Source organism: Narcine bancroftii, chromosome 2, assembly GCF_036971445.1.
Source record: "Narcine bancroftii isolate sNarBan1 chromosome 2, sNarBan1.hap1, whole genome shotgun sequence".
Lineage (NCBI taxonomy): Eukaryota > Metazoa > Chordata > Chondrichthyes > Torpediniformes > Narcinidae > Narcine > Narcine bancroftii.
The window spans coordinates 67,851,579-67,878,839 of NC_091470.1; the positions used below are offsets into that span (position 1 = coordinate 67,851,579).

The 27,261-nt window shown below is 46.3% G+C and overlaps 1 protein-coding gene across 3 annotated transcripts in view; it reads left to right on the forward strand.

Annotated features, from left to right (window-relative positions):
• Positions 1 to 742: 742 nt before the first annotated feature.
• The window catches only part of LOC138753681 (organic solute transporter subunit alpha-like), a 61,745-nt gene continuing 35,226 nt past the window's right edge, over positions 743 to 27,261 (forward strand). For 2 of the 3 annotated variants that reach the window (XM_069916971.1, XM_069916969.1), the window contains exon 1: positions 743 to 962. In XM_069916971.1, coding sequence (XP_069773072.1) covers positions 914 to 962 — 49 coding nt within the window. In that variant the 5' untranslated portion in view covers positions 743 to 913. Of the gene's footprint in view, positions 963 to 11,710; positions 11,791 to 27,261 lie in introns of those variants that run through there. The other variant, XM_069916970.1, reaches the window with a different exon arrangement.

Consider the following 27,261-nt stretch of genomic DNA (forward strand, 5'->3'; position numbering starts at 1 on the left):
TGCAATTAGACATGCAGGATTAAACTGGGTATAACTCACAGGAAAATCAGATGGATAGAATCACCTGCCCATATAAAAAAGTCCATTTGGTTTTCTTTCCAGTAATTCTAAATGAAGGAACCTGATGATTTTATTTAATGTACCCATATTTTCACAAATATTCAACTATGTTTACAAAATTAATATAATGATTTTACCTTGCTTTGTGGTCATAAATTGCTGCTTGATTTATAGTTCAAAATTATACTTTATGTTGCAGGCAACAAAAATAACTGGAGAAAATAGCCAGATGAAATCCTTAAAATAAAATGAACTGGGAAAATCTTTATCTTTTGTAACCTTTTACAGCCACATGAAATATTACACTTTGAAATGTTAACAAGTTATTTATTTACTCTCTTTTAGCAGTCCATTGTGTACCTATGATTCCATTTTCATGATAAAACTGTTTCTGATTGCTGGTACCAGTCACTAAGAGATAATCTTTTAACCCTTTGTAAACCAGCATGATAAATTTTGGATGTGATGAATTAAACATAACTTTTCATGATTTTTGCAATTCATTTAGAAAATAATGTAAGTATTTGTCATTGTTTTTGGATGTTACATGTTAGAAAGTTTAAGAACAATGGTTTAAAAAACCTCAAAATGTGTTTAGTACTCAAAGAGTTAAATACAAAGTTCACTTGTCTAACATTTTATTGAAAATAAACATTCCTGCTCTTGACTGCAGAGTTGTTATTTTGCACAGGGAAGATCCAGTAGCTGAAATCTTGTGCATTAACATTTCCAAAGTATCTGGAATAATAAGTTTATTAATTGCTTAAAACTTGGGACCGTCCTCGGCCAAAACAAACTATTTAATCCTGCCTGAACTCCTTGATTATTGAATTATACTAAGCTTACAACAATCATGCCAAATTGCAGTGACAGCTTGCCAAGTTCTGAAGATCAAATTAAAGGTAAGTTACAACAGAAATTTATTTTTAATAAATTCAGTATCAGAATTTTTAGAAAATTAAACTCTTCTTTCATTTTTTTTAACTGATTCGAAATCCTGGAACCCTTTATACCATGGTGTTCCTGTAACACCTGTACAAGTTGTTCAAACTGGTGCTGTGTCTCCAAGGGCATTTAGAAATCAGATATTAAGTACTGGTCTCCTGTAAAATGGCAGACACTTTAAAACATGTCTAATTCTGGAGTATATAATCAAGATGCTGGTTTCTAACTTTGATTTATAGTGTACTCTCCCTCTAAATTACCTAAATATGATCCATCCAAAACATTTGTTTGAAAGCATAGTTGTTGCTATTGTGTAGGCAAATCACTTGTTAGATTCCTCATGAGATACCATGAAAAAAAATCTGTTTTTGTTCAGGAAGTAATGTTGGCCACAACATCAGGGAAATGACGTGTTTCTTCAAATGGTAGAATGGAATCTTTTGCATCTCCATGAGATGAGCTTCAGTTTGATACCTATCTGAATTCAAAGCTCCAACATTGTAATCAGTTTGTTACAATTATGTTGAATGATGTGAAATTTTGACATAGCAAGAACCCAAATCCTAACCCAGCAGTAAAAATGTTCCACAATATGACACAAATATTTCAGACACTGTGTAACATAAAGAAGGCATATCAGTGTATCTACAAAGAATGATCAGCTGCACATTAAGAAAAATATTGTACTAAATTAGTAGAATGCTAAGTATTTTTTATAATTCTGGTTCATTATTTGCTTTTCCATATTTACTAATGTAAATACATTTCATGTTTTATATTTTCCAAACAATACATCAGTGTTTTTTGTTTATTCTTTTCTCCATAAATTTTTTTTTTCAATGAAATGTTCATTGAGTATGATTTGTTAAATATAGTATTTTCAAACAGTGATTCATTAATAAATATTGCCCCAAATTTTATGATGTTCTGTATCTCTCAATGAAACAAGCAGACTTCTTTGAACAAGATCTTATTCAATCAGAAATGGAATATAAACATAATGCATAGGAGTATAAAATTTGAGAAGCAAAAGTGATGGAGAACATATAAGAAACAAACAGGATGTAACAATGTTTCAGGCCTGAACGCTTCACCAAGGTATGTGCAGAAAGCAGGCAGGCGCCTGAATTAAAAGGCAGAGAGGAGGAGGGAACTGGCAGGGGGAGAAGCACAGGCCAACAGGCAAGAGGTCATAAGTGGATCTGGATGGGAGGCAAGAGGGGAAAAAGCTGAGATGTGATAGTCAAGTTTATTGTCATCTGATTCCACAAGTACAACACAATGACAATGCATTCTCCAGTCCTCGGTCCAAAACACACAGACGCACAACCAGTCATAACATATATACAGGCAAACAATACATATGCAGGACCAGTCCTGATATAGACAAATAAATCAATCAATATTGTGACATGAATATAAGAGTCTCGGATGGTTAGTAAGAGCAATTCCTTTGGTTGTTCAGCATTCTCACTGCCCATGGAAAGAACTGTTCCTCAGCCCACTGGCTCTGATACTCCTGTATTTCTTTCCCGAAGGGAGCAACTGAAATATGCTGTGTGCAGGATGAAAGATTTTGTGTGCCCTCTTCAGATAATGATCTTGGTAGATCATGTCGAGGGGGGGAGAAGGGCGACTCCAGTGATCCTCTCTGCCACTCTTATGGTCCTGTTGATTGATCTCCGATCTATTTCTCTGCAGCAACCATACCACGCCGTGATGCAGCCGGCCAGGACGTTCTCAGTAGAGCTCCTGTAGAAGGTTAACATAGTGGTGGCTGGTAGTCCTGCCCACTTCGGTCTTCTCAGGAAGTGCAGTTGCTGCTTCACCTTCCTGACAAGTGAGAAGATGTTGAGTGTCCACGATAGGTCACTAGTTAAGTGAACTCCAAGGAACTTGGTGCTCTCCACTCTCTTTACTCTAGAGTTGTTGATGTGTAGTGGAGGGTGGTTGTTCCATGATGATCTCCTTCATCTTGTCCACGTCAAGATTCAAGTTGTTACTTTCTCACCATTTCACGCGATTTTCCACCTCTTCTCAGTAGTGTGGCTCATCGTTGTTGCTGACGAGGCCAACTACTGTTGTGTCCTTTGCAAACTTGATGACACTGTTGGAGCTGGATCTGGCGATGCAGTAGTGGGTCAGTAGTGTGAACAGGAGCGGGCTGAGCACACAGCCCTGAGGTTCACCAGTGCTCAGAGTGACGGTGCTTGATATTCTGCTACTGACACGGGCAGACTGAGGTCTTTCCATTAGGAAGTCCAGGATCCAATTACAGAGAGGGGTTTTGAGTCCCAGTGAGGACAGCTTCTCCACCAGCCTCTGGGGAATGATTATATTAAACACCGAGCTGAAGTCAATTAACAACAGCCTGGCATATGAGGCGTCACTCTCCAGGTGGGACAGGATGGAATGATGTGACAAGGCTATAGCATCATTTGTTCTATAGGCTATTTGAAATGGATCCAGCTTCCCTGGGAGGTGCGCTTTAATGTGTTCCATCACCAGACAGTCAACGCATTTAATAATGGTGGAGGTCAGTACCACGGGGTAATAGTCATTGAGGCCTGTTATTGTCATCCTCTTGGGTACCGGGATGATGGTGGATGTCTTGAACCCTGTGGAAATGATGGACTGCTGCAGTGAAGTGTTGAAGATGTCCGTGAAGACTTCCGTCAATTGGTCTGCACAGTCCTTCTGTACCTGGCCAGGTATGTTGTCTGGTCCTGCTGCCTTGTGTAGGTTCACCTGGATAGGGTTCTCTTCACCTCGGCCATGGGTATGAGGAGGGCCTGTTCATCAGGGGGATACAGAGCTTTCTTTGGCATCATCCTGTTTTTCTCATCAAACCTTACCTAGAAAGTGTTCAGTTTGTCTGGAAGGGAGGTGTCATTGTCCTTATTTCACAAGGTTAACTTGTGATCTGCAATAGTCTTAATTTTTTTTATTTACCATTTGCATCAAATATATGTTTCTTCATCTTGAACAATACATTACAATAGAAATAATGCAAAATGATAAATAATTTTGTTTTTATCCCCCGATCCCCCAAAAAAAACAGAGGAAAAAAGAAAGCACAAAATAAGAAAATGGAGAGGATTTTTTAAGAGATTACATAAACCAACATATTTATAACTTATCTAAATACGTAAATCTTGTTTTAAATCCATTCTAAATGTTAAATTTCAATATATCTAATATTACTCCTAATTAATATATCTATTAAGAATCTCATATCTCTTACATCATCTAATTTAAATTCCATGTTAAATCAATTCTCTAAAATAAAATAAAACATCAATGCAATCGATATAACTCCATTCATAAAAATATATTTAATTATAATAGATCTCCCTCTATGACGTTATGGTTAAATTCCAATATATCTAACAATAATCCCAATTAGTCACATATCCAATAAAAATCTCACATCTCTCCAACATCAAATTTAAATTCAATATTGAATTAATTCTCTAAAGTAAAATAAAACATCAATACAACTCCATTCATAGATATATATCTGATAATAGAGACCCCCCCCGGCCCATTATTGGCACTAAAGTGAAAAGCACCCCCCACCCCATACGGGATGTGGTTCATTGCCATAAATGAGTCTTATGAGCAGCAGCCGATGGGCTCCGACACCTTTTACTCCAGGTATTACATCAAAACAGAGTCTCTAATGTACTAGTCCATTTTTTCATTGCAAATAATTCCTTCACATTTATTTGGCTTATTAGAAGATAAAGTTTCCACAAAATCTGTATTCCATAAAAAATTCATTTTTGTCATCCGGTAATACAATCTTCATCATCGCTGGATAATATAATGTAAACTTGTATCCCTTTTCCCAAAGACTTCTCTTGACTTCATTAAACGGTCTCCTCTTTGCCGACAACTGTGTAGTAATATCCGGGTAAAAGAAAAGCTTTAAGCTGCAATAGTCTTAATCCCTTGCCACATGTGCCTTGCGCCACTCGTACTGACTGTGGATCTTCTATGCATACCTCTGCTTTGCCTTCCACATTGTACTGGGGTATTCAGCCCTGGCTGATCTTAGTGTCATCCTATCCCCTATCCTGAAGGCAGCATCACAAGCTCTGAGATGGGCCCGGACCTCTGGATCCAACCATAGTTTCTGGTTAGCCCTGGTTGTGAAGCATTTGATCTTGGTGATGTTCTCAATGCGCTTGCAGTTCTCTCTCGTTCTGATGCAGCGTCAGGTAATATGTTTTCTTCTCCAATACATTTCAGAGTAAGATCATGGGGAGTGCAGGTCTGAAGGTGTCTAACCCTGATGCCGGCCCATTTTCCATGCTTCTGCCTTCTCCAGCTGCACTTCCGATGGCCTCCCATGCATATCCTGTTATCTGCCCCACAGTTTGCAGCAGTCTGTGTTCCCTGCTTCAGGAGGTTTAAACCACACAGAAGGTTACTGATCCAATCCGCTAATTTGAAAGTCTGGTTCACGTTTTGTATTTTGATGCATGCCTCGATCATAGATACAACAGAGTGGGTTGAGGATATTACAGTTGTGAGGAGCCAAAGTGGTCACTGCAACCTCAGTCTGTTCAGAAGGGACGCATCATTGTCCTTAACTTGCAAGTTTGACTTGAGATCCATTATAGTCTTGATCTCTTGCAACATGCCCCTTGTGTCACATGGGTGGCACATAGCTATCTATGGATCTTTTGTGCGTACCCTTGCTTTGCTTTCCGGATTGCACAGGAGAGTTCAACCCTGGCCGATCTTAGTGCCATCCTATCTTCTGTCATGAAGGCAGCATCACAAGCTGTAAGAAGGGCCCAGACCCTCTGCATTCAACTATGGTTTCCGGTTCACCCTGGTTGTGAAGCATTTGATCTTGATGACATTTTTATGCTGATATTGCCAGTTACTGAGCTCATGTACACCTCGATGTTTACATGACTGTTATGGGGGTGGGGGAGGGCTTAGCTCTCTGAATGGAGAGGGAAGGGACTGGGGAACTGGAGGAAAGGAGAGAGGGTTAGGGAAAGAGAGAATGAAGGGGCCTAACAGAATCCAGAGAAGTCAATGTAAATGCCATCTGGCTGGACAGGATACCAGGTAATGTTCCATCACTTTGCAGGTGATCTCAGTTGGGCAGTGCATGAGGTCATGGTCAGTGTGGAATCAAAATGGTTGGACTCTAGGAGTCCCTGTTATTACAGCGGACAGAGCGAAGGTGCTCAACAAAATGATCTCCCAGCCTACATCCAGTCTCTCCAATGCAGAGGAGGCAGCAATGTGAGGACCGGATTCAGTAGCTGACCCCTGCAGATTTGCATGTAAAATTTTGCTTCACTAGGTTGGACTATTGGCAGCTCCAAATGGTGGTGAGGGAGGAGGTGTGGTTCAAGTATAGCATTTCCCATGGTTACCGGGGTAGCTGCCAAAGTGGGTGGGGATGGGTGGGAAGAATTGGTGCAGTGGTTCTCGACCCTTTTCTTTCCACTCACCTACTACTTTAAGTAATCCCTTTTTTTTTCAATCTTTATTTATTGAAAAATTATTGGTAAACGTACAAAATACACTTCACAACAAAATTTTTATATATATAAAAATGAAAAGGAAAAATAAGAAATGAAACTCCTCCCCTCCCACCCCTTCAGCCAGCTCTCTTAAGGAGAGCAAAAGAAATATATATGAAAAAAAACTAAAATAAATCAAAGTACCTCTAAATGGATATATTCCAAATATAATGACCACATTAACAAAAAAAGAATAATTGTCATGCAAAACATAGGTAATTTTATCCATAACAATAAAAGCTTTCATTTCATTATCCCATCTCATTATACTAATCACCGTATTATCCTTCCATGTACTTGCTATACATTTTCAAGCTACGGATAATGCTAAATATACAAATGCAATTTGATGTTTATCCAACCTCAATCCCCTTAAAGGAATCACATAACCCAGTAAAAAACAAAGATGGATCTAATGGTAATTTGATCTTATACAATTTTTCCAAAATTGACTTAATTTCTTCCCAAAATGGTTGTACATACATACAAGACCAAACAGCATGTAAAAAAGTTCCAACACATGTACCACATCTAATACAGAAATCTTTATTACTAAAGCCATATTTTTTCAATTTCTCAAGAGTTAAATATAACTGATGCAAAAAATTATAATTAACCATTCCGTATCATGCATTTGTCAATTTAATAACAACTATCATGACACGTATCCATCCAATAATCTTCAGGAAAAGTGAAAGTTAAATCATTTTCCCATTTAAACTTAGATTTTTTCCATTCTGACTTATCCATATTATCTTGTAATACTTGATACATAACAGAAATATAACTCTTTTTTGGCATAGAAGAAATCAAAGACTCAAACTCCGACAATACAGGTAAAATCATCTCTCGACCATACATTTTTTTTTATCCAACGATCAAAGTTGATAATAAACAAATAAAGAATTTTCGGCAATATCAAAACATTCTTTCAACTGAGTAAAAGAAAGAAATTGACCTTCTACAAAATAATCCTGCAATATTTTTATATCCATAAAATCCCAATTCTTTAAATGACTATTAAACAATGAAAAAGGAATAAGCTGATTATTATATAATGGTGTTAAAATAGATAATTTACCTTTTGATCCTATAATCTTATTCTTTTTTGACCATAACATCAACAGATGTTTTAATATTGGCACATTATACTCCTGTAATAAATCTATATTCCACTGAAATATAAACTGATGTACTGCAGTTTCTGAAATACATGCCATTTCAACTTTAGCCCAACTTGGAGATTGATCCAAATCCATCAAACCACTAATAAATTTAATTTGGTCTGCCTCATAATAATTCTGAAAATGAAGTAATTGCAATCCACCTAATGTGTACTTCCAAGTAAGCTTATTTAATGCTACTCTTGGTAATTTACCTTTCCATAAAAATTCCCTAGTAGCTTTATTTAAATCCTGGAAAAAGCTCCTTGAAAGAAAACATGGTATTGATTGAAACAAATATTGAATAGGTGGAAAAATGTTCATTTAACCCAGCCAATTAAAGTTAACGGAAGGTATTTCCACTTAATTAAGTCTGCTTTTATCTTTTTGAACAATGGAACATAATTTAATTTATATAAAGATTGATACTCAGTATTCACAATTATTCCTAAATATTTAATTTTATCTGTCCATTTCAAATTAATAACATTTTTATAAACTGAATAATCTCATTCACCTACCAGTAAAATTTAACTTTTATCCCAATTAGCTTTATACCTAGATAGTGATCCATACTGTAATAAACATTCCCATAAATGCAGCAAAGATTGTTCTGGATTTGTTAAGTATATCAAAACATCATCTGCAAATAAATTAATCTTATACTCTTCATCCAAAACTCTCATCCCTTGTATCTGCTCATTTTGCCGTACTAATTGAGCTAATGGTTCAATGACCAACGCAAATAGGGCAGGTGACAAATAGGGCTGTTGAGTAGAACGCGTTAATTTAAATAATGACGTAATCTGTCCATTTGTCATCACCCTAGCAGTCAGGTTTGTATACAAAGCTTTAACCCAGTCAATAAACAAAAAGGCAAAATTTAAACTTTTCAGGTCCTTAAATAAAAAAATTACATTCGACCCTATCAAAAGCTTTTTCCGCATCAAGTGCAACCACCATTGGATGGTTGGGGTGCCGTCGGTGTCCATTGGTCAAACTAATTAGTCAAAGAATATTATCCGAAGCATATCTATTTTTAATAAAAACCTGTTTGATCTACATGTATCAATTTAGGTAAATATTTAGCAAGCTGATTTGCTAACAATTTAGCTATTATTTTATAGTCCACATTCAATAAAGAAATAGGTCTATACGAAGACACTTTTAATGGATCTCTGTCTTTCTTTGGAATTACAGTAATTAAAGCACTAGAACAAGATTCTGGTAACTCATAATGTTCAGTCACTTGTTGTAACACCTCCTGAAACACTGAAGATAAATCTTCATAAAAATTTTATAAAATTCTACCGAGAACCCGTCATCTCCTGGTGACTTACCATTAGGCATTTCCATCATAGCGGTCTTAATTCTAAATCTGTGAATGGAGCTCTCAAATCTACAATATCCTCTTCATCTAATGCTGTTAACTTTAATGTAGATTAAAAAAGAATCAATAGATCCATTATCCTGTTTTCCCTCAGGTATATAATATTTTATAAAATAAATAAAACTGTTCATTGATTTCCTGAGGTTTATAGGTAACTATTAAATCCTTTTTAATAGCATTAATAACCCTTGAGGTCTGCTCCTTCTTTAACTGCCACGCAAATACTTTGTGCACCTTCTCACCCCACTCATAATATTGTTCTTTGGTTCAATTAAGTAAACATTCAAATTGATAAGTCTGTATCGTATTATATCGCAATTTCAATCTAGTCAAAGCTATCTTCTGATCTTCTGTTACTCCCTTCTGAAATTCCTTCTCCAATTCATCAATCTGCTTTTCTAATTTAATATTTCAGCCATATACGCTTTCTTAACTTTATTAGCGTAACTAATTATTTGTCCTCTTAAATAAGCCTTTAGTGCATTCCATACTACAAATCTACTTTGAACAGAGTTAACATTTTCCGTTAAGAAAAAAATCAATCTGTTTCTTAACAAAAGCAACAAACTCCGTTTTTTTTCAACAACATTGTATTAAACCTCCATTTATAAGATGGACGTAACACCTCCGAACTTTCATAAAAAAAATAATAAAGAATGATCAGATATTACTCTACTTTTATAATCTGCCTGCAATATCTTTCCCTGTAAATGTGCCGATATTTTTAAAAAATCTATTCTAGGAAAGGAATCATGCCTAGAAGAATAAAGAAAAATCTTTCTCTATAGGATTAATCCTTCTCCAAATATCTACCAAATTTAAGTCTTTCATTAAAACCCCAATTTGTATTGCCATCTTTGATTTTCTAATACATTTTGGGGATTTATCTATTAATGGATCCAAAATACAATTAAAATCTCCCCCAACTAGAATATTTTCATTAGCTTGACTTAATAACAAAAAAGCGTCTGAAGTAAAACATTCATCATCTACATTAGGTGTATAGATATCAAGTAAAGTCCAAAGTTCATTAAAAATTTTATAATCCACTTTTAAAACCCTCCCAGCATTCCCCTCTACAGTCTGTTACTCAAAAGATAAATTCTTATGAACTAAAATCGCTACACCTTTTGCCTTAGAGTTAAAAGAATTAAAAAAAACATGACCAACCCAATCTCTTTTCAATTTCAAATGTTCTTTTTCAGTCAAATGTGTTTCTTGTAAGAGCAATATCAATTTTCATTTTCTTAATATAAGCTAAAACTTGCTTTTGCTTAATTGGATTATTTAATCCCTGAACATTAAAAATTGCAAATTTCAAACTAGAAATTTTAATAAACTATTAATATAAATACATAATATAAAAAAATGATCTTCCATTAATAAACAAAATCTACTCTCCCTCCCCTAATGTTATAAAAAAGTTAATATGAAAAGGAAAACAATTAATTCCCCCCCCCCAAAAAAAATACCACCCAAAGGTAGTAATTCCCTAAAAAACTGGGTGTGGAACACACTACCAGTGGCAGATGACTCTAAAAGATATCAATGCCATCCACCTCTCCCCAGCCAGAAATACAATATATATAATAATGTAATTCAGCATTATTAATATATTCAGCCCTGGGACTCCAGTCCCAAAGATTGATTTGAATCTTCAACATTACTAGGACTGTGTGTCAAAGCCTCCTTCTTCCCATCTTTCCCATTCTTCCCGTTCTTTCCATTCTGTCCATTTCCATGTCCATTGGCCCTTCTTTTAGGTGACGATGGTGAAATTCTTCCCTGACCACGTAGATCCGATAATGAATTAGCAAAAACCAATGCATCGTGATCATTCTCAAAAAATTGAGATTGATAATTGCCATAAAAAACATTCAACACTGCAGGGTATCGAAAAGCAAATTTATATCCTTTCCGCCACAGCACATCCTTGGCTGAATTAAACTCACGTCGACGTCTAATAATTTCTTGACTCAAATCAGCATAGAAAAAAACTTTTTTATTCTGAATCATCATTAGGGCTTGACTTTGTTTTGCCTTCTGTACCGCCAACCTTAAAATAATTTCTCTATCCTGATAATTCAAGCAACGAATTAACACTGCTCGTGATGGTTGACCCGGTAACTGTTTCCTCCTCAACACTCTATGTGCCCTTTCCAGTACCAAACCAGCCGGAAAGAACTCTTTACCTAACATCTCAGGGATCCAGTTCTTAAAAAATTTTATTGGATCTGTACCATCAATATCTTCTGGAAGACCCACAATTTTTACAATATTTCTCCGACTTTGATTTTCCAATGAATCAATTTTTTTCAATGTCTCTCTTCTGAATTCCCCAATCCACGAACTAATCTTCCACTTTCTCTATTTTATCTTTATTATATACAACTTGCTCTTTACATTCAGAGAAAGCTCTCAAGCTTTTTAAAATTTTCTTGTACGACATCTACTGAAGTAAGGGATTTATTAACATCTCTCTTAAGTGTAGATATATCTTCAGAGACATTAAACATTGTAGATTGCATTTGAGTCATTTGATGAGACATAGTATCCATATGGTAGGCAATCCCTTCCAACACAGTAAAAATAGAGTTCAGTCCAGATTCCAATGCCTCATCTTGAGACCCACCTTCTACAAGCTCCTCCTCCAATTGTTCCTGTGAACTGGCCATGAAAGGTAAGTCTTCTTGTTCTAGCAGTGTCAGGGCTTTTCCCGTGCGGCTGTGGGTCTGGACACCCAATGACGCCACCCCGACCACATCGGGGTGCCGCCGCTCAGGCCCCCCCCCCCCCCGCAGACCACACACGCTCCAATAAATTGCGGACCCTGGAAGCACTGTGCATGCCTGGCAGGCCCAGGGGCTGCGCAGGGGCGGTCTTCAGTGCCTTCCTGCGCATCCCCGACTCCCCCGACGACAGCAAGGGCTCTTTGTTCAGTCGGATTACCCACGCGCCCGACATCGTGAATGCGTGAGTCAACGTCGGTCAATTTCATCAAGAAACCGGCGCCATCTTGTGGAGACAAGACCGACGCCGGCATAATACTTAGCCTAGCTGGAGTTCCCTGTGGCTTGGAAGTTCCCGACGGCAAATTCGTGGTTCCAATTGGACAGGTAGGCCTCAGTTCTTCAGCACTTTTAAAAAGTAGTTTTTTCTGTAGTTGAGTCTTATGTTTTTTAATATTAGCTGCCATTATAGACATCTAATGGACTTAGAAGCAAAAATAAAACGTTTATATACTTAGATTAAAGTTTAAAAACGGGTGTTTTAAAAAACTGGCTGGGGAGGATTAGGACCGCACGTCTGCCCTCTACACCATCTTGCCATGCCCCCACTTTAAGTAATCCCTGTGCCATCAGTGCTCTGTGATTAGTAAGGGATTGCTTAAGGTGCTATATGAGTGGAAAAGCAAGGTTGCGAATCACTGCTCTAGACCCAATTGCTTGAGAAAAATTGTCATTGGTCCATTTCCTTTGGAGTTGTGAAACTGCACATAACAAATCAATTAGGTACGATTAAAACAGTAGTTTTCAAACTTTTTCTTTCCGCCCACATCCCACTTTAAGCAATCCCTTACATAATCACAGAGCACCTATGGCATAGGGAAAGAAAAGGGTTGAGAACCACTGGACTAGTAGGAAGAGATGAGTGAGCCATGGAGGGAGTGGTCCCTGCTGAAGGCAGAGAGATGAGGAGGGGGAATATGCATTTGATGGTGGGATCACATTGTTGGTGGCAGAAATTGTGGAGGATAATATTTTGGATGCAGAGGCTGAGGGGGGGGGGTGGATGGGGAGGTGGTAGGTGTAGAGCGTGTCAAAAGAATCAAAGGCTTGTTGATCCAAACCAAGGCGTTTATTACAGTAAGTATCACAGTAAGTAACCTTGTCCTTGTGTTAAGGGACGGGGTGGGGGGGCAGGGAAGATGTGCGGGAAATAGAGGTGAGTAAGGGCTGAGTTCATGACTGGAGTTGAAGCCATGTTTTTCGAAGGAAAGCACCTCTGATGTTCTGGAACGGAAGGCCTCATCCTGGAAGCAAACGTGACAGAGATAAAGGAATTGATAGAAAAGAATAGAACCCTTACAGAGGCAGGGTGTGAAGAGGTGTAGTTAAGGTACCTATGGGAATTCATAGGTTTGTAGAAGATGTCTGTAGGGAGTTTGTCTCCTGGAGAAAATGGAGTCAGAGAGATCAAGAAGGGGGAGAGCGTTGCTAGACATGGATCAAGTGAATTTGAGGTTAGGATGAAAGTTAGCAGCAAAGTGGATCAAGTTGATGAGCTCATTGTGGGTGCACGTGGCAGCACCAATGTAATGTCAATGTAGTGGAGGAAGAATTGAGGAAACTTGCCTGTGTAGCCTTGTAACATTGATTGCTCCACATAACCAACCAAAAGGCAGGCATAGTTGGGGGCCGTGCAGGAGAAAATGCACAAGTTCAACGGGATGTTGCCTGGATTGGAGAGTAAAGGAGAGGTTGACAAATTTGGATTGTTTTCTCTGGAGCGTTGAAGGCTGAGGGATGACATGAAAGAAGTTCATAAAATTAGGAGACTAATAGATAGGGTAGATATAGTTTTTTTTTTCCTAGGGCAAAATATCAAATACTAGAGAGCATAGCTTTAAGATGAAGTAAAAGATTAAAGGAGATTTAAAAGGCAGGTATTTTTTTACAGAGTGGTGCCTGGAACATCCTACCAGGAGAGGAGGTGGAAGCATATATGACAGCAATCTATAAGAAGAAGTTAGATAGGCACATGAATGGGTAGGGAATGGTGTGAACAAGTGGAATTGGTTTAACTTGACATTATGATTCTCATAGTCATTGTGGCCAAAAGACTTGTTCTGGTGCTGCACTGCTCTGTCTATCTTCATTCTGAATAATCTTACCAAGACATACAAGTATGTTCTTCAACCAACCTGGTCTTTGCAGATTCTCTGATGTCCCATTCTATCTCTATTACTTTGTACCCCCAACTTGTTCTTTCTCATGCATGCCTATAAATTTCATTTTGATATTAACCTCCACTAAGGTCTAGTTTTGCGGTGGTACACCTCCGGCCTACTGCAGGGGGAAACCTCTGTACCTGCAGGAGTGTAAGGGGACAGGACAACACCTGGCCGGCTGTCAATCAGTGGATCAAGCCCCACCCGGTCAGGTGTCAATCATCCTCCGGGATATAAGCCTGCGCTGGCCTCCCAAGGCCTCACACAGATTTGCTACAGTCCAGACACGCTTCAAGATCTGGCAGCATGTGGTCGAGGTAATCATCGAGGCACACAAGGGCGACATCCTGGACTCCGATCCGAAAATGTTGGTCCCCGCTTGTCAAAGCTGGGTCCCCGCGCCTTCCAGATAACCAAAGGCTGCTCCACGTACAAGAGCGCAATAGACACTCTCGAGAACTTGTACAAGCCCCCCATGAATGTGATCTGTGGAAGGTACCTCCTCAACACCCGAACCCAGCAACCCGGGGAGACGGCTGAGTCTTACCTGGGACACTTGCAAAAGTTGGCCCGACCGTGTCTGGCTGAACCCAGGGTAGGTGTAGAGGAGGTTGAGAGGCTGATCCGGGATGCCTTTGTCTAAGGGCTACGCTCAAGGACCATCCGGCAGAAGCTGCGGGAAGACAACATCTATGCCCTAACCAGGACTGCTGTGGAAGCAGCAGCCCTGCACGTCGAAGCCTTTGATTCCAGGACCCCTCATGGCCATCTCACACTGCAGCTGCAGCCCCTGGCCAAGCTGGGGAGGAGAACGTCGTTGTGGCAGGCACCCGGCGCCCCTGTAAGTACTGTGGGTCCTGGTGTGGGTCAGATCAACGATCGCGCCATATAACCATATATAACCATATAAGCACTTACAGCACAGAACAGGCCAGTTCGGCCCTACTAGTCCATGCTGTAACAAATCCCCACCCTCCTAGTCCCACTGACCAGCACCCGGTCCATACCCCTCCAGTCCTCTCCTATCCATGTAACTATCCAGTCTTTCCTTAAATGTAACCAATGATCCCACCTCGACCACGTCTGTCAGAAGCTCATTCCACATCCCTACCACCCTTTGCGTAAAGAAATTTCCCCTCATGTTCCCCTTATAATTTTCCCCCTTCAATCTTAAACCATGCCCTCTAGTTTGAATCTCCCCCATTCTCAATTGAAAAAGCCTATCCACGTTTACTCTGTCTGTCCCTTTTAAAATCATAAACACCTCTATCAATCTTTTACGCTCCAGAGAAAAAAGCCCCAGTCTGCACAACCTTTCCTTGTAACTCAAACCTTGAAATCCTGTCAACATTCTCGTGAACCTTCTCTGCACTCTCTCTATTTTGTTTATATCTTTCCTATAATTTGGTGACCAAAACTGTACACAGTACTCCAAATTTGGCCTCACCAATGCCTTGTACAATTTCATCATAACCTCCCTACTCTTGAATTCAATACTCCGATTTATGAAGGCCAACATTCCAAATGCCTTCTTCACCACATCAGCTACCTGAGTCTCAGCCTTGAGGGTACTATTTACCATCACTCCTAAATCCCTTTGTTGCTCTGCACATCTCAATAGCCTACCATTTAATGCATATGACCTATTTAAATTTGCCTTTCCAAAATGTAACACCTCACACTTATCTGTATTAAATTCCATCAGCCATTTCTCAGCCCACACCTCCAGCCTTCCTAAATCACCTTTTAATCTACGGTAATCTTCCTCACTGTCCACAACACCACCAATCTTTGTATCATCCGCAAACTTGCTTATCCAATTCTCCACCCCTACTTCCAGATCGTTAATAAACAAACAAACAATAGTGGACCGAGGACCGATCCCTGAGGAACTCCACTAGACACCGGCCTCCAATTAGACAAACAATTTTCTACCACTACTCTCTGACACCTCCCATCCAACCATTGCTGAATCCATTTCACTACCTCCTGATTTATACCTAATGCCTCCACCTTTTTTTCCTAACCTCCTGTGGAGCACCCTGTCAAAAGCTTCTTCTTTTTCTTTGGCTTGGCTTCGCGGACGAAGATTTATGGAGGGGGTAAGAAGTCACGTCAGCTGCAGGCTCGTTTGTGGCTGACAAGTCCGATGCGGGGACAGGCAGTCACGATTGCAGCGGTTTGCAAGGGAAAATTGGTTGGTTGGGGTTGTGTGTTGGGTTTTTCCTCCTTTGCCTTTTGTCAGTGAGGTGGGCTCTGCGGTCTTCTTCAAAGGAGGTTGCTGCCCGCCAAACTGTGAGGCGCCAAGATGCACGGTTTGAGCGTTATCAGCCCACTGGCGGTGGTCAATGTGGCAGGCACCAAGAGATTTCTTTAGGCAGTCCTTGTACCTTTTCTTTGGTGCACCTCTGTCACGGTGGGCCAGTGGAGAGCTCGCCAGATATAACACGATCTTGGGAAGGCGATGGTCCTCCATTCTGGAGACGTGACCCATCCAGCGCAGCTGGATCTTCAGCAGCGTGGACTCGATGCTGTCGACCTCTGCCATCTCGAGTACTTCGACGTTAGGGGTGTAAGCGCTCCAATGGATTTTGAGGATGGAGCGGAGACAACGCTGGTGGAAGCATTCTAGGAGCCGTAGTGGTGCCGGTAGAGGACCCATGATTCGGAGCCGAACAGGAGTGTGGGTATGACAACGGCTCTGTATACGCTTATCTTTGTGAGGTTTTTCAGTTGGTTGTTTTCTCCAGACTCTTTTGTGTAGTCTTCCAAAGGCGCTATTTGCCTTGGCGAGTCTGTTGTCTATCTCATTGTCGATCCTTGCATCTGATGAAATGGTGCAGCCGAGTAAGGTAAACTGGTTGAACCGTTTTGAGTTTTGTGTGCCCGATGGAGATGTGGGGGGGCTGGTAGTTCATGGTGGGGAGCTGGCTGATGGAGGACCTCAGTTTTCTTCAGGCTGACTTCCAGGCCAAACATTTTTGGCAGTTTCCGCAAAGCAGGACGTCAAGCAGCTGAAGAGCTGGCTCTGAATGGGCAACTAAAGCGGCATCATCTGCAAAGAGTAGTTCACGGACAAGTTTCTCTTGTGTCTTGGTGTGAGCTTGCAGGCGCCTCAGATTGAAGAGACTGCCATCCGTGCGGTACCGGATGTAAACAGCGTCTTCATTGTGGGGTCTTTCATGGCTTGGTTCAGCATCATGCTGAAGAAGATTGAAAAGAGGGTTGGTGCGAGAACACAGGCCTTGCTTCACGCCATTGTTAATGGAGAAGGGTTCAGAGAGCTCATTGCTGTATCTGACCCGACCTTGTTGGTTTTCGTGCAGTTGGATAATCATGTTGAGGAACTTTGGGGGACATCCGATGCGCTCTAGTATTTGCCAAAGCCTTTCCTGCTCACGGTGTTGAAGGCTTTGGTGAGGTCAACAAAGGTGATGTAGAGTCCTTTGTTTTGTTCTCTGCCACTTTTCTTGGAGCTGTCTGAGGGCAAAGACCATGTCAGTGGTTCCTCTGTTTGCACGAAAGCCGCACTGTGATTCTGGAGAATATTCTCGGCGACACGAGGTATTATTCTATTTAGTAGAATCCTAGCGAAGATTTTGCCTGCAATGGAGAGCAACGTGATTCCCCTGTAGTTTGAGCAGTCTGATTTCTCGCCTTTGTTTTTGTACAGGGTGATGATGGTGGCATCACGAGATCCTGAGGCAGTTTACCTTGGTCCCAACAAAGCTTGAAAAACTCATGCAGTTTGGCATGCAGAGTTTTGCCGCCAGCCTTCCAGACTTCTGGGGGGGATTCCATCCATACCTGCTGCTTTGCCACTTTTCAGTTGTTCGATTGCCTTATATGTTTCATCCAGGGTGGGAACCTCATCCAGCTCTAGCCTTAGGGGCTGTTGAGGGAGCTGGAGCAGGGCGGAATCTTGGACTGAGCCGGTTGGGCACTGAAAAGAGATTGGAAGTGTTCTGACCATCGGTTGAGGATGGAGATCTTGTCGCTGAGGAGGACTTTGCCGTCTGAGCTGCGCATCGGGCTTTGGACTTGGGGTGAGGGGCCGTACACTGCCTTAGAGCCTCGTCAAAACCCCTGAGTCCGCCAATGTCCGCGCTGAGCTGGGTTCGTGTTGGCGAGGCTAGTCCACCACTCATTTTGGAAGTCCCGGAGTTTGCGCTGAAGATGGCTGCAATGCGCGACGGAAGGCTTGTTTCTTCTCTGGACAGGACGGCTTTGTAAGGTGAGCCTGGTGGGCAGCTCGCTTCTTTGCCAGCAGCTCCTGGATTTCCTGGCTGTTTTCGTCAAACCAGTCCTTGTTTTTCCTGGAGGAGAAGCCCAGTACCTCTTCAGTGGATTGCAGTATGGTAGTCTTCAACTGATCCCAGAGGGTTTCAGGGGACGGGTCCGTGAGGGCGGGTTGCAACGTCGAGCTTTGCTTTGAGGTTTGCCTGGAAGTTTCCTCTCGCTTCGTCTGACTGCAGGTTTCCAACATTGAACCTCTTTTCTGGGGCTTTATTGTTCCTGGGCTTTGGCTTGAAGTGAAGGTTGAGCTTGCAGCGAACCAGCCGGTGGTCAGTGTGGCATTCGCGCTAGCATGACCCTGGTGTGGAGCACATCTCGTTTGTCACTTTCCGCACCAGGATGTAGTCCAGGAGGTGCCAGCGTTTGGATCGGGGATGCATCCAGGTGGTCTTAAGGCTGTCCCTCTGCTGAAAAAGGGTGTTTGTAATGACAAGTCGCTGTTCTGCGCAGAGCTCCCAACAGGAGGCGCCCATTGTCATTGCACTTGCCGACGCCATGCTTGCCCAGGATTCCTGGCCAGGTTTCTGAGTCTTTGCCGACACGAGCGTTGAAGTCGCCCAGGATGACAACCTTGTCGGCTGTAGGGGTACGTTGGATGAGGTTGCTCAGGTCGGTGTAGAACTTGTTCTTTTCTGCTGGTTCCCGCCTGGAGGGTTGGAGCATAGACACTGATGAGGGTGATGTGACGCTTGTTTTGAAGTGGGAGTCGCATGGACATGATTCGGTCTGAGAGGCCTGTCGGAAGGTTTTCGAGTTTGGAGGCAATGAAGGCTCTTGACCATGAAGCCTACACCAGATAGGCGTCGTTCATCCGAAGGCTTGCCAGACCAGTAGAGTGTGTAGCCCGCGCCGCATTCTTGGAGGCTGCCTACATCTGCCAGGCGGACTTCACTGAGAGCGGCTATGTCGATGTCAAGTCTGAGGAGTTCATGTGCAATGAGGGCAGACCCGACGTTCAGGTCGGTGGCTGTCAGCCTTGTCTAGCATGGTTCTGATGTTCCAGCATGCTAGCTTGAGTTTGTGAGCTTCTTTTGAGGGGGAGGACGGGAGGGGGAGACGGGAGGGGGAGGACGGGAGGGGCGACGTGGAGGGGGAAGGACGTGAGGGGGAGGACGTGGAGGGGGAGGACGGTGGAGGGGGAGGACGGTGAGGGGGAGGACGTGGAGGGGGAGGACCGGTGGAGGGGGAGGGACGTGGAGGGGGAGGATCGTGGAGGGGAGGACGTGGGATGGGGGAGGACCAGTGGAGGGGGAGGACCGTTGGAGGGGGAGGACGTGGAGGGGAGGACAGTGGAGGGGGAGGACGTGGAGGGGAGGACGGTGGAGGGGGAGGACGTGGAGGGGAGGACGTGGAGAGGGGAGGAGACGTGGAGGGGGAGACGTGGAGGGGGAGGACGTGGAGGGGAGGACGTGGAGGGGGAGGACGTGGAGGGGGAGGACGTGGAGGGGGAGGACGTGGAGAGGGGGAGGACGTGGATGGGGAGGACGTGGAGGGGGAGGACGTGGAGGGGGAGGACGTGGAGGGGAGACGTGGAGGGGGACGTGGAGGGGGGAGGACGGAGTGGAGGACGTGGAGGGGGAGACGTGGAGGGGAGACGTGACGTGGAGACTGGAGGGGGAGGAGGACGTGGAGGGGAGGACGTGGAGGGGGAGGACGTGGAGGGGAGGACGTGGAGGGGGAGGACGTGGAGGGGGAGGACGTGGAGGGGAGGACGTGGGAGGGGGGAGGACGTGGAGGGGGGAGACGGACTGGAGGGGGAGGAGTGGGGGGAGGACGTGGAGGGGAGGACGTGGAGGGGAGGACGTGGAGGGGCTGGAGGACGTGGAGGGGGAGACGTGGAGGGGAGGACGTGGGAGGGGGGAGGACGTGGAGGGGGAGGTCGTGGAGGGGGAGGACGTGGAGGGGGAGGACGTGGAGGGGGAGGACGTGAGGGGGAGGGACGTGGAGGGGGACGAGGAGGGGGAGGACGTGGAGGGGGGAGGACGTGGAGGGGGAGGACGTGGAGGGGAGGACGTGGGGAGGGGGAGGACGTGGAGGGGGGGGAGGACGTGGAGGGGGGAGGACGTGGAGGGGGAGGACGTGGAGGGGGAGGACGTGGAGGGGAGGACGTGGAGGGGGAGGACGTGGAGGGGGAGGGGACGTGGAGGGGGAGGACGTGGAGGGGAGGACGTGGAGGGGGAGGACGTTGGAGGGGGGTGAGGGACGTGGAGGGGGAGGACTGTGGAGGGGGAGGACGTGGAGGGGGGAGGACGTGGAGGGGGGAAGGGGGAGGACGTGGAGGGGGAGGACGTGGAGGGGAGGACGTGGAGGGGGAGGACGTGGAGGGGGAGGACGTGGAGGGGGAGGACGTGGAGGGGGAGGACGTGGAGGGGGAGGACGTGGAGGGGGAGGACGTGGAGGGGGAGGACGTGGAGGGGGAGGACGTGGAGGGGGAGGACGTGGACCTGTCCTCGGGCCTGCGCAAAGGAGCTTTTAGGTGGAGTGCAGTGCGCGCAGTACTGGCCCCACCCTTTACACCCATGGTTCGTGTGCCGTGGCCAAGCAAGCTGGGACGTGGCAGCGAGGTCCTTGGGTCGTAGGTTTTATATCGGAGTGGCCTTCTCCTATGCAGGTTTCTTACCCGGGCTGGAGGGGCCTGCCTCCCCTCCTAGGTTGGTCCATACTGCCCGGACCGGGGCCGAGGCCGCCGCAGTTCACCCTGTGCCTGGATTGGGGCCGCCGCCTCCCACTCTCTGCCCGGATCGGGGCCTTCGCCTGCCCCACTCGACCGAGCCCGGGCCCCGTCCGCGTCTCCCCTTGCTCCTGCCCGGATCGGGGCCGCCACCGTCTACCCTTCGCCCGGACCGGGGCCGGGGCCGCTGCTGCTCTCCCTGTGCCTGGACTGGGGCCGCCGCCTCCGCCTGCCTCACTTGACCGAGGCTGGGGCCGCCGTCTCCCCCTTGCTCCTGCCCGTATCGGGGCCGCCGCCCTCTACCCTTCGCCCGGACAGGAGCCGGGGCCGCTGCTGCTCTCCCTGTGCCTGGACTGGGGCCGCCGCCTCCAACTCTCTGCCCGTATCGGGGCCTCCGCCTGCCTCACACGACCGAGGCCGGGGCCGCCGTCTCCCCCTTGCTCCTGCCCGTATCGGGGCCGCCGCCGTCTACCCTTCGCCCGGACCGGAGCCGGGGCCGCTGCTGCTCTCCCTGTGCCTGGACTGGGGCCGCCGCCTCCCACTCCCTGCCCGGACCGGGGCCTCCGCCTGCCTCACTCGACCGAGGCCGGGGCCGCCGTCTCCCCCTTGCTCCTGCCCGTATCGGGGCCGCCGCCGTCTACCCTTCGCCCGGACCGGGGCCGGGGCCGCTGCTGCTTTAGTAGCTTTACTAAAGTCCAAATAGACAACATCCACAGCTTTCCCTTCATCAACCTTTTTTGTAACCCCTTCGAAAAACTCAATCAGGTTTGTCAAGCATGATCTACCCCTGACAAAACCATGCTGATTACTCCCTAGCAATCCCTGTACCTCCAAATATTTGTAAATACCATCCCTCAGAACACTTTCCATCAACTTGCCCACCACAGACGTCAGACTCACGGGCCTATAATTCCCAGGTTTACATTTAGATGCCAAAACTGCCCGGCTAGGAACCAGTATTGTTCCCAATGCGGCAAGAAAGGCCACTTTGCAAAAGTGTGCCTCTCTAAACCTGCTGGCAGCTCAGCAGCCCTCTATGACCTCCCTACCTCCCCCGCGGACCCCCCATGTGCGCGTGCCAGTCGGCGCCATTGTCCCCGCGATGACTTCCCCGACTTTGACCGCGCAACATCCGTCCCTGCCAGCGACCGTCAGTGTGTGCCATGAGCATCTGCACCAGCCCCCGTCCTCGCTGGCGCCGCTCACTGAGAACTACAGCGAAGTCACTTCCGGCTCACAGTGTGACGTCACTTCCGGCTGATGTAATGACGTCACGGCCGCCAGCCATGATGACTTCACTTCCCCCGGCACAGCAGACGTGGCTGGGGAAGGAGGCCAGCCATGCAGCAGCTCCCCACGTGCTGCCGACATCTTGGGTCAGGCAGCGCCCGACACGGAGGGCCCCTGACGACGTTAAGAATGACGTGGTCAACACGGGCGATGACCAGGCTGCCCTACCAACGCTCCCGACTCCTCCGGTGGCTATCGGCTACCGCATGCTGCACCTCACGACCGATGTTGATGTGGTCAACACGGGCGATGACTAGGCCACCCTATTGACGCTCCCCATCCTTCCGGATAGCAATGACTGACTCCAAGATGGTTCTGGTCGCCACCACTAACCAGGGACATCCCCCACGATCTCGGGTGCTCAATGATGGACGTTCGAGTCAATGGGCAAGAAACAAATTGCCTGTTGGACAGTGGCAGCACCGAGAGCTTCATTCACCTGAGCGTGGCCCACTCCCTAAGGTTAAAGGTCCACCCCACCACCTGCTGGATCAGCCTCGCCACTAAGGTTAAGACTGTTGGTACCCTCAGGTGCTGCTCAGTCAATATAACGGGGGAAGGAAAGACTTACACAGGATTCAGGCTCCTGGTCATGCCCAAACTCTGTGCACCACGCCTCCTGGGCCTGGATTTCCAGTGCCACCTTCAGAGTGTCACCCTTGCGTTCGGGGGGCCCCAACCTCCACTCACATTGCACAGTACGCCAACCTACCAGCCCCGGCCAACCTGCATCCTCTCCACACTGCGCATCACCCCACCGGCGCTCTTTCCACATCTTGCGCTAGGCTGCAAGCCGATTGCCGCCAGAAGTAGGCGCTATTGCGCTGCAGACAGGGACTTCATCAAGGCGGAGGTGCGGCGACTCCTGGCGGAAGGCTTTATAAAGCCCAGTAACAGCCCTTGGAGAGCCCAAGTCCTGGTGGTCAAAGGGGGAAGTAAGCCGAGGATGGTCGTGGATTACAGCCAGACCATTAATGGGTAAACCCGGCTGGATGCCTATCCCCTGCCGAGGATTGCCAACATGGTCAATGAGATAGCCTGCTACCAGGTTTTCTCCACGAATGACCTGAAGTCAGGGTATCCCTATCCACCCGAAGAATAAGCCCTACACCGCCTTTGAGGCAGATGAGTGCCTGTACCAGTTCCGCTGGGTTCCTTTTGGGGTCACGAACGGGGTATCCGTCTTCCAGCTGGAGATGGATCGCATGGTAGACCGGCACAAGCTGAAGGCGACGTTCCCATATCTGGATAACATCATTATCTGCGGCCGTGACCAGCAGGCCACGATGCTAACCTGGAAAAATTCCTCCAGACGGCTGCGGAGCTGAACCTCACTTACAACACTCTTCGTGTGTTCAGCACCACCTGCCTTGCCATCCTGGGGTACATCGTGGCCCATGGAGTCGTTGGCCCAGATCCGGAAAGGATGCGCCCATTAATGGAGTTACCCCTCCCCCCCCCCCCCCCCCCCCCCCACGCTAAAGGCCCTCCGCAGGTGCCTGGGCCTGTTCTCTTATTATTTGCAGTGGGTCCATCACTTCTCGGACAAGGTCCGCCCACTGGCCCAAGCCACAACTTTTCACCTCCCACATGAGGCGCAGGCAGCCTTCACCAGCATTAGGCAAGACATCGCGGACGCCACAATGCGGGTTGTGGATGAGGACTCCCCCTTCCAGGTGGAGAGCGATGCCTCCGAGGTGGCCATCTCTGCTACCCTCAACCAAGGGGGGGGTGCCTCATTGTCTTCTTCTCCAGGTCCCTCCACGGCTCCGAGCTAGGGCACTCCGCCATTAAAAAGGAGGCACAGGCAATTGTGGAAGCGGTCCGCCACTGGCGCCACTACCTGGCCGGCAGGAGATTCATGCTCCTCATGGACCAGCGGGTCGTTGCGTTCATGTTTAACACTACCCACAAGAGCAAGATCAAGAACGACAAGATCCTGCGCTGGAGAGTCGAGCTGGAAACCTACAGCTACGACATCCAGTACTGCCCCGGGGAGTTTAATGACTCCCCTGATGCCCTCTCTCGCACCTGCTCATCTATGCATGACAACAGGTTGCAGGCATTGCATGAGTCCCTCTGCCACCCGGGCATCACCCGGTTGTACCATTACATTAAGTCCCGAAATCTGCTGTAAACCATCAGGGACATGACCAAGGCCTGTCGGGTCTGTGCGGAGTGTAAACCCCACTTCTTCCGCCCCCCCCCCAGGCCCACATTGTAAAGGCTACTCAGCCATTCGAGCGTCTTGGCGTGGACTTCAAAGGGCCCCTGCCTTCCACAAACCGAAACATCTATTTCCTCATGGTAATGGATAAGTACTCATGCTTCCCTTTCGCCATCCCTTGTCATGACACCTCCACGGCCACCTCCACGGCCACCATCATCAGGTCCTTGGGGCAGATTTTCACCATGTTTGGCTACCCCACCTTCATCCACAGCGATCGGGGGTCTAGTTTCATTAGTGACGAGCTGCGCCAGTATCTGACAGCGAGGGGCATCGCAACCAGTCGCACGACAAGCTATAACTCAAGAGGCAACAGGCAAGTGGAACACGAGAATGGGTGGTCAGGAAGGCAGTCCTCCTGGCTCTCAGGTCAAAAGGGTGGGCAGCACACCCTGCCCAAGACACTCCATGCCATTCGGTCACTGCTGTGCACGGCTACCAACAAGACCCCTCACGAACGTCTGTTCTCATTCCCCAGGAGGTCAGCGACTGAAATGCCACTCCCAGCATGGCTCATGTCCCCGGGACCGGTGCTTCTGCATGTATGGACACACAAGGCCGAGGCTCTGGTGGAGCAGGTTTTCCTCCTTCATGCAAACCATAACTACGCTTACATTAGGTTCGGCAGTGGCAGGGAGGACACTGTCTCAACGAGGCACCTGGCAACAACAGGAGCATCCACCACACCATGCCACCCTCCAACCGGGCATACATCCCCATCCCCAGGCAGCTATGGGGCACGCAGGGCCTCCTTGACCACCAGGGGCCTGCTTCAGCCTTAGGAGATGAAACTGCCCCCCCATCCATCCAATACTACCCACATACGTCGACCCTGGCCCCCCTGGCCACCCCTCTGCGCGGCACCACACCAGCCACACACAGCCCTGCTGCCAGCCCCCCCACTTCCCCTCTGACCAGTGAGAGTCACAGAGACCCCGGCGGCCGTCGAATCGTCTCAACCTGTAAATATTGTATGTACATAGTGGGTGCAATTCCTTGTTATTGCCCCACCCCGGGACAATTTTAAAGAAGGGGTGAATGTGGTGGTACACCACCGGCCTACTGCAGGGGGAAACCTCTGTACCTGCAGGAGTGTAGGGGGACAGGACAACACCTGGCCAGCTGTCAATCAGTCAGCCTGAATGGATCGAGCTCCATCCAGTCGGGTGTCAATCACCCTATAACCATATAACCATTTACGGAGCGGAAACAGGCCAGGTTGACCTTTCAAGTCCGCACCGGTTCACTAGAACAACTCCACTAGCTCAAACTCCCATTCTCCGCCAATAAACCTCCAACCCCCTCTCCTCCACGTACACATCCAACTTTCTCTTAAATTTGTGAATAAGATTCCTAGATTTGGCTTGTGGAGTCTTTCATGCATGGGTCTGTATCATTGTAGCTATTAAAGTTGGAAAAGAAGAACATAAAATTAATTTATTTGCAGATGATGTATCGTTGGATTTATTTATACAATGTGGGGATCCTTGTCTACAGTTGGATTTTGTTGATCCTCCTGGAGTTTGACAGCCATCTTGGCAATGGAGATCCTTATCCCCACAATCCAATGCTCTGCAGAGAGAGAGGGACGTTCTCGGATTTGAGCGATTGTGTTTTGGTGATGCAGATTTCTTGTTGGATAAAAATATTAAATAATTAGAAAAGAAGTCCAGCCCTGATTCATGTTTGCGCATGCTGTCAATTCCGCAGGTCCCCAATGGTCCCTGTTAAAGTCCTAACCTGTTTAATCTTTCCCTGTAGCTCACTCTTGAACATCCTAATAAATCTTCTCTGCCCTCTTTCAATCTTACTGATAGCCTTCCTGTAGGTTGGCGACCAGACCTGCACACAATACTCCAAATTTGGCCTTCCCAATGTCTCACCATAACATTCAAACTCCTGTACTCAATACGTATGAAGGCAAAGATGCCAAAAGCTTTCTTTACGACCCTGTCTACCTGTGACACCACTTTCAGGGAATTATGTACCTGTATTCCCAGATCCCTTTGAAACGTTGGTTACCCTTTACTTCCTACAGATGCTGCGTGGCCTGCTGAGTTTCTCCAGCATGTTTGTAGATTGAGTTCCACCCCAGCGTCTGCGGGCTTTCTTGTTCAACCACAATTTGGACAGGAGCATAAAAAACCTGTGCTTTAAATGTTACGTTGACCACTACATTGATTTCCAGCACATGCACAAGCCATCGGACTGATGGCTTTCAGTGTTGGCGTTCCCTCTTGAGGCTGCCCCATCTCAGTTCGTCAGCAGATCGAACAATCTCCACACTTGTCCGGGATATAAGCCTGCACCAGCCTCCCGAGGCCTCACAAAGAGTTGCTACAGCCACAGCCAGCCTGGCTCTGAGGAAGTCTTTGTGGATTAAAGCCTGTTGTACAGTCTGATTCTGTCTAACAGTACACCACAAGTTTATAATAGGAAATTAACCAAACTTTGTCTTGGGGGATGTGGGAGAAACCAAAGCTCTTGAAGGAAATGCAGGCAATATCAAAGAGAATGTGTAAAATCCACACAAACAGGATTTGAGGTCAGGATTTCATCCAGATATTGCATCACAGTTTCATCCAGTTTTAATGTGTTTAGAGTTATGAACATGTTTTGGAAATATATTAAAATAACATGATGCTTGATAAGAACACAAACAGGAAGTTGGGCAAAATTCAGTCTATGTGGAATGGGGGATATACACTGGCAAATA